The sequence below is a fragment of the Nanorana parkeri genome, unplaced genomic scaffold (genome assembly GCF_000935625.1).
Source record: "Nanorana parkeri isolate BGI_ZX_2015 unplaced genomic scaffold, ASM93562v1 scaffold1095, whole genome shotgun sequence".
Taxonomy (NCBI): Eukaryota; Metazoa; Chordata; class Amphibia; order Anura; family Dicroglossidae; genus Nanorana; species Nanorana parkeri.
This window is the reverse complement of record NW_017307363.1, coordinates 398,734-406,140: the sequence shown is the minus strand read 5'-3', so window position 1 is coordinate 406,140 and position 7,407 is coordinate 398,734. Positions and strand designations below refer to the sequence as shown.

Genomic DNA, 7,407 nt, shown 5'->3' with positions numbered 1-7,407 from the left:
GTATGGCAATCTTCAGTTCCTGCCTGCACACATTGCAGGCTGAGCAATATTTCAAGAATAAATATGCAGATAGGGAGTTGCTGAAAAACAACAAGCCAGGTGTGACCAGCCCTGCTGAACTCATGTAGTAGATAGGAGAGGTCAAAATACCACTTGTTAGTTAATGGTAAACCTGTAGAGGGTGCTGCAACACCCAGAGCTACCAACCCGCAAATGTCTAAAAGAGCCACTAATCCTGACAGTAGATCTGTTACTTTACCCGTTCAAGGTATGGTGACAGGTAATCTTCATATCCATATCAAATCCCATCCTCACCTTCCTTGTGATATCCAGCCACCTTGGGCACCTTCTAGAGCTAAGTTTAAAGCTCTGTGTAAACCTGAAAGTGACAATGGTGGACCACAGGTGCTTTTGGTCTCTGCAAGGTGTGCATTTGAGATGGTGACAATGCAAGAGAACCACTGAGAGACAGTTGTCATCCCATAAAAGGAAGTGCCTGAAACTTTATGGCCAGGAAATATTTGAATAAAAGATGCAGATTTAAAACGACTTAATTTAACATATTAAAGCTTATGTGGGACTGCATAGTAATAAAGCAGTGAGTATAGAATCTAATAAATCAATTGGCTGTATCTAACCTTATGTACTTTTTAGTTTGAAATCATAAAAACACTCCTGTGTATGAGATTTATGTCAAAAACATCCAATTACCCCGTTTATTGGTTTTAGAATATAATTAGCTATTTTTTTGGGTCTAGAATGGAATGGAATGGACTCTTTTTTGGGGCCTAGAATAGAGCTTGAAAATGTTGAGGCTAATTTACTAAAGCAGTTAAGAATCTTAACTAAATAAATTAAGTGAAGATGTTCTTCAATTATCCAATCTTGTGAAAAGCTAATTCCTTTTTTAATTATCTGCACATGATTGGGAATTTAAAGTGAACACGGTGAAGATTTGCTGATTGAAAATTCTCAACTCCTTTAGTAATCCCACCCAATTATTCACTGATACATTTCCAAATGATTGCAGAACTTCAAGTAGCATCATGCCTGTCTACCACCTTTCTTTCCCCAAAGCAGAAGGGGCTTATTTTATTTAATATCATTGAATATTTTTTTTTTATAGCAAGAAAAGTTTATCAGAAAACAATGTTTTATTTCCTCATCTCCCGCGAAAGTTCAAATAATTTAAAATACAAAACGTTGTCAAATTAAACTCAAGCTAATAATTAGCAGGGACAATGTACAAAACACGAAAACGACAAGTATCATTCAGTCTCTGATCACAGCATTTGCGGTCATCATCAAATTTAACCCTCTACCCCAATAAGATGTATCAGAAAAGTCAAAGTACCCCCAAGACTTGAAAAACCAATTTCCCCATTCAGTGCTTGGAATCATGGGGTTGTATTGAGCTCTAGGGTCCATGTATGTGTAGAAGGTCCTGAGCAATTCTGTTTACCGCTCCACAAACATTCACCCTCTTTGGGTAAAATGAAATGGTTTACTAACCGATTCCTGAGAAGAGTCCATTTCACATAAAAAAAAGACAAACATTATAATTAAGTCTATAATCTGAAGTTGTTGTCCCAAACCTTTAAAGTCCTGGTGATTTATGATCAAGGTCCTTGCAAAAGGTAGACAGATGTGGCTTTAAAGTACAGTCCACAAATAAAAATGCCCATTTCTCCCTCAGACTTCCATTGAGGTGCCAGCTCTCTGGCTCTTCTACAGCTTCACCTACAATTGGCCAGGTAGACTCCACGCTATCTGATTTCCATTTTCAAGGTTGACTATCCAGTCTGGAGAGGAAGGGCTTCTGTTTCACAGTCAGAAAAAAAAGATGACGAACGTTTCACTGAGTGACGGGGTTTGTCATTGGGCCCACAGTGGTTCCAGACAGGGGTATCATGTGGCCCAAAGAGTGCACTGGGCTCAGGGTATCCTGTCCATTTTGCCCATTCTGAGTCTGCTGAATTCTTTTCTTGTTAATCTTTCGTTCTTTGGCTCTTCTGTTCTGGAACCAGATCTTCACCTGAAAGTATAGTATTTGTCAGGTACTTTGCCATAGTTTACAACACAAACATTTTTACCTATTTATCACTCTATAGACACAATTAGCAATGATACAGATTCTCTATATATTTTATACATCTTTCCCAATCTCCAAAGTAATAGAACCCAACCTGTTAGCATTTTTTTATCCCTGTTCATTATTGTTGTCAGATATTGTTAAACTATTGGCTTTATGACTCTTTTTTGGGGTCTAGAATGGAATGGGGTCTAGAATGGAATGGACTCTTTTTTTTAGAGTTAATTGATTGGCTTTTCAAAGTGAACACAGATTAAACCTTTTACTAACATTCACTTTGCAAGTGACTACCCCCCTACTTCTAGTAAACCATCCCCCACTATATGCATGTTTGCAAGGGTCTCCTCTAACATCCATATTGGTTGTTTGACCATCTCCTATTCTATACTCGTCTTATGTGTTTGCTGTGGCTATGGAAATGAAGCACAGTGTTAGATTGCAGGTGACTTAACATTGCTGCAGACATAGGAAAACATTGACCTAATGGAGTTGTTTTCTTTTGGATTTCTCTGTAAACCTTTCCAAACACCCCCCTGACCAAGCTTGCTTGGGAAAGATCGGTCAGCCATCCAATCACTATTGCTTTTCCCATGGCATGCTTGCACTGCCCTTCCATGCTCCAGAAGCAGAAACATGCACATTAACCTGATACTTCTTGGTACAACAATCTTTCTGTGGTCAGATCTCTGGACTCTGTTGTTCTCTTAATGGTAACCAAACCTGGGTAGTTTGGTCTTTTTTGGGGGGAAATTATCTGCCCTCTTGAAGGCCTCATGCACACGGCAGTAGTAAAAAAAAAAAAAAAAAGGCAATGCAAAGTGTTTTTGGTTTATGGGTCAGAATGCAGGTGTATTGTTTTCAATTAAGCCAATGCACATAGGTGAGTAACACAAGATAGAAAAATCTGCATCTCCGTTTTATCCATGTACAAATTTGCTTGCGCGCATAAGTGTGTATATGAAGTCCAAATAGGAATGTTACAATGAAAACAGTGCTTGAAGAATGGAACACGAATTTTACGCATGTAAACACATACATGTTGTATAAACGCAGGCAATTGACTGACCATTACCCAGAATTTTTGGGGACAGAAAAAAAAAACATACATATATGATCAGTAAATGTATTACAGAAGTGTGCATGTACCCTGAGGCTAGTCATACACACGTAGATCTCTCTTGTTCAGCCCCGCAGGTTTATTTAGTATAACAAGAACAATTATGGCACCCAACCCATAAAAAAAAGCTATTTTCTGATATCCTGCATCTCTTCCAAATATCAGGCGATAAATGACTAATCATAGAGAATTATTTACAAAAGTTAGTTTAATTAAAAGTTTTTGCAATTTTTTTGTTTTATTTATTTTCTTTTAACACAAGAAAACTTAAAATAAAATGTAAAAATATATTTTTCCTATATCCTATTATCATATTATTATTCAGACACCCACAAGAAGTTGCTTAGTTATGCTTTGCAAATGTTTACTGTATTATTTCAGTGGTAAGTAAGAACTGAGTACCTGCAGGACGTTGTTCTTTAGGAATATGTTCAAGAGGTTTTGCAGCAGCCAGTACGGTCATGCGTGATTACTCATAGCCACAACCTGTGGACCTTGAGAATGCTGCAATGTTTTGTGGGGGAGCAACTGCAGGTTGAGAGGGGTTGTTGTTACATTTTATACTGGTTTTTATTTAAAGGGTTTAATAACCCTTTAAATAAAAACCAGTATAAAATAACACCACTACACCTCTCAACCTGCAGTTGCTCCCCCACAAAACATCCCAGCATTCGCATGTTTTTGCATATATCAACTGCTAGCAAGCAGTAGATATATGCAAAACTATTTTTTTTAAACTTTTTCAAAGGGCTAATACTTACCTGTGTCTCCGCCGCGCGCTCCCGAACATCTGACATTTTCTCTGTCGGCCGCAAAGGATCTTGGGGCGGGCGCATGTGCCGTTCAGATGTTCGGCCGGGAGACGAGGAGAGACACAAGGTAAGTATATGGAGCAGTGTGCACCCGCACAGACTCCGTGGGACATGAGAGAAGAGGAGGACAGAGGAGTCAGCGCTGGATCGGAGACCCGCACCAGCGCTGGAGGGACAGCTGTAAAGGACAGTAAAGAAGAAGATGATTGGATTAAGAGACATCATTTAAGAGAAATCCTTACATTAGCATTGTGTGGGGGGGGGGACTTTTGACTTTAATGTCACTCTAAGAGGTTTGCTGTTATCTCCTTTACTACTGCTTTGTTTTCCTCTGAATTGCACACTTTAATTTTTAAAACATAACATATTGATGCACTTGGCCAACATATCTTCAGTACCCCTTGACATGGTTACATTTATTACCCATACACATGTATGGGTAATAAATGTGTAAACATTTTTCAAAAAATTCCTTGTGCTTTTAAGAAGCTAATACATGATCACATGTACACATATATTCTTTTAGGTGACCTTAGCAAACAGAATATCTCCTGAACCTACCAAACATATCCTGTGGGGGACATATAGCACTTAAACTGAACATTACAACACCAGGATCCTGGCAGCTTAACGTTCCTAATGTTTTCTAACTGAATTTGTACAATAACATTGATAGATATTATATAAATTATACTGTGCAATATAATGTGTCACACTCACTGGGCTTATGATATTGATTAAAACTTCCAGCAGAATGTGGGTAAATCACAGGGGTTTATTTAAAAAAAGGGGTAGAGAAAGTTGACTTAGCTCAGTGAATAAAGTGAATGTGTGTTCACCTTACCCGTCATCATGTTTATTATTATTATAATAATACAGGATTTATATAGCACCAACAGTTTGCGCAGCAATTTACAAAACTGAGGGAGACAATACAATTAACATTACGATTTCAGCAAGGAGGTAGGAGGGCCCTGCTATTTCCCCTACATATTATTGGGCACTCAATCTGAACATAGCTTCGCCTTATTCACTAAGCTATGTGAATATTCTGTACTCCTGTAGTGTATCAACCAACCCCCCCCCCCCATCAGGCTTGGCTTGCTACTGATTGAGATTGATTTAGTATGGTGGGCTCTTTACTCAGAAAAGATTATGTGCACTTAAATTTGTAAATAAGGCAAAGCCATTTTCACTTTAAATACTCAATCATGTAAAGTGAAATGTAAAAAAAGGCTCATCTACAACAGATCCTTTGTACAAGGCTGCATTTACTAGGTGAACAAACATTCCGCTGAAATAACTGGCCTATCCAGGCTGCCACCATATGTCCATGGGCAATGGATAGCCTTATGTTTCAACACATTCCACAAAAAGAATGCATATAGGTCTTTTTTTTCTGGTGTGCTGGTATGCAGCACTGTTGAAATTCCATACACTAACCATTGATTAATGTGGATTTAATGTCACCATTCCTAGACAGCTTTTGTGGCATAATAAATGGTCATGGTTAACGGTGTGGCTGCTGAGTCTCTTATCAGGTGCATTAGGATCGCATTAATTTCCCTCATGGTCATACCTGTCGTTCAGAGAGCCCCAGAGTGGCCGCCAGTTCCGCTTTCCTCCTGATGGTGATGTACCTGCTGTAGTGAAACTCTTTTTCCAGCTCCAGCCGCTGGTGGTCTGTGTAGACAACCCGATACTTGTCCTTTGTCCGGGTTTTCCCTGCTGCAGAAGAGCGAAACATTAATACAGAGGAGCAACAAGACTGTCCAAACCTGCTTTATGGGCTCATAACCCCTGCTAAGATCCTTGTACCAAAAATTATTTAATGTCCCCCTGAATATTCCATTGTTACCAAAATGGCAATTTCTATTCATACCGACTTCCACTAGCCCACACAAACAGGTTATAGGGAATAAAATATCACCCCGGAATCAATACAGGCTTGACTGAAATAAAAAAAATGGTTAGTAATTTTTTTTTCTGGTGTGCTGGTATGCAGCACTGTTGAAATTCCATACACTAACCATTGATTAATGTGGATTTAATGTCACCATTCCTAGACAGCTTTTGTGGCATAATAAATGGTCATGGTTAACGGTGTGGCTGCTGAGTCTCTTATCAGGTGCATTAGGATCGCATTAATTTCCCTCATGGTCATACCTGTCGTTCAGAGAGCCCCAGAGTGGCCGCCAGTTCCGCTTTCCTCCTGATGGTGATGTACCTGCTGTAGTGAAACTCTTTTTCCAGCTCCAGCCGCTGGTGGTCTGTGTAGACAACCCGATACTTGTCCTTTGTCCGGGTTTTCCCTGCTGCAGAAGAGCGAAACATTAATACAGAGGAGCAACAAGACTGTCCAAACCTGCTTTATGGGCTCATAACCCCTGCTAAGATCCTTGTACCAAAAATTATTTAATGTCCCCCTGAATATTCCATTGTTACCAAAATGGCAATTTCTATTCATACCGACTTCCACTAGCCCACACAAACAGGTTATAGGGAATAAAATATCACCCCGGAATCAATACAGGCTTGACTGAAATAAAAAATATGGTTAGTAATTATAATAAAAGAAAATGACTAATTATTAAGGGAAATAAAAAAAAAAACATAATCTAATTCAGTATCTAAAGCCAACACAAGCTTGAGTAAAAATTATTAAAGCAACTAATATTAGGAAGGGAAATAATTTATTATTAAGTCAGTATTAGAAAAGTTGCACTATCTGATCGGGTATCTGAGAGTACTCTCTTTGATTGACAAAGATCGTAATTATTAATAAGGGAAATACCTAATTATTAAGTAACATTGGGGGAAAAAATCTCCAGATTCCGATTGCGCACCTGAAATCAAGATGGGCTAAAAAGAGTAAAAAAACAAGTTACTATTCAAGGAACTGATTAAATATTACTAAGGGGAAAAAAAACTCCTGGAAATTAGAAACGAACTTAAGTTTAAATGATTCCTCTACTAAATGTTTTTATTATTCTTTAAAGTTTTTTTAATTTTGTTTCTATTAACACTAGAAATAAACAATAATAATAATAGAAATAAAAACAACAATATGTTTAATATTGCATTGTTTAATCGTTAGTTGTTTTCAAATAAAATACAAACATTACCCAAATGTACAAAGATTTACAATTGTCAGTTACATTGCATGCATTTATAATTCAACTAAATGATGAAGCAATTCAATATGGCAATATAGTAGCTGTGTTGTAGTTAGATCATTTTTATGCTATGGTTTTTTTTTGTTTTTTTTATTTCCTCAATTTTATTTCTTTCATCTAACCATTTCACAGTACGGTTCAGCAGTCCTACAAAAAAACACGAATATATATATAGATATATATCTATATCTATAGATATATATTTATAGA

General features: G+C 37.7%; 1 protein-coding gene across 1 annotated transcript in view; it reads right to left on the bottom strand.

Annotated features, from left to right (window-relative positions):
* Positions 1–1,855: 1,855 nt before the first annotated feature.
* Positions 1,856–7,407, bottom strand: part of CDX2 (caudal type homeobox 2) — a 9,894-nt gene continuing 4,342 nt past the window's right edge. Inside the window, exons 2-3 of the mRNA XM_018567804.1 lie at positions 6,188–6,336; positions 1,856–2,035 (exon numbers count right to left, since the gene is read on the bottom strand). Coding sequence (XP_018423306.1) covers positions 1,856–2,035; positions 6,188–6,336 — 329 coding nt within the window. The remainder of the gene's footprint in view (positions 2,036–6,187; positions 6,337–7,407) is intronic.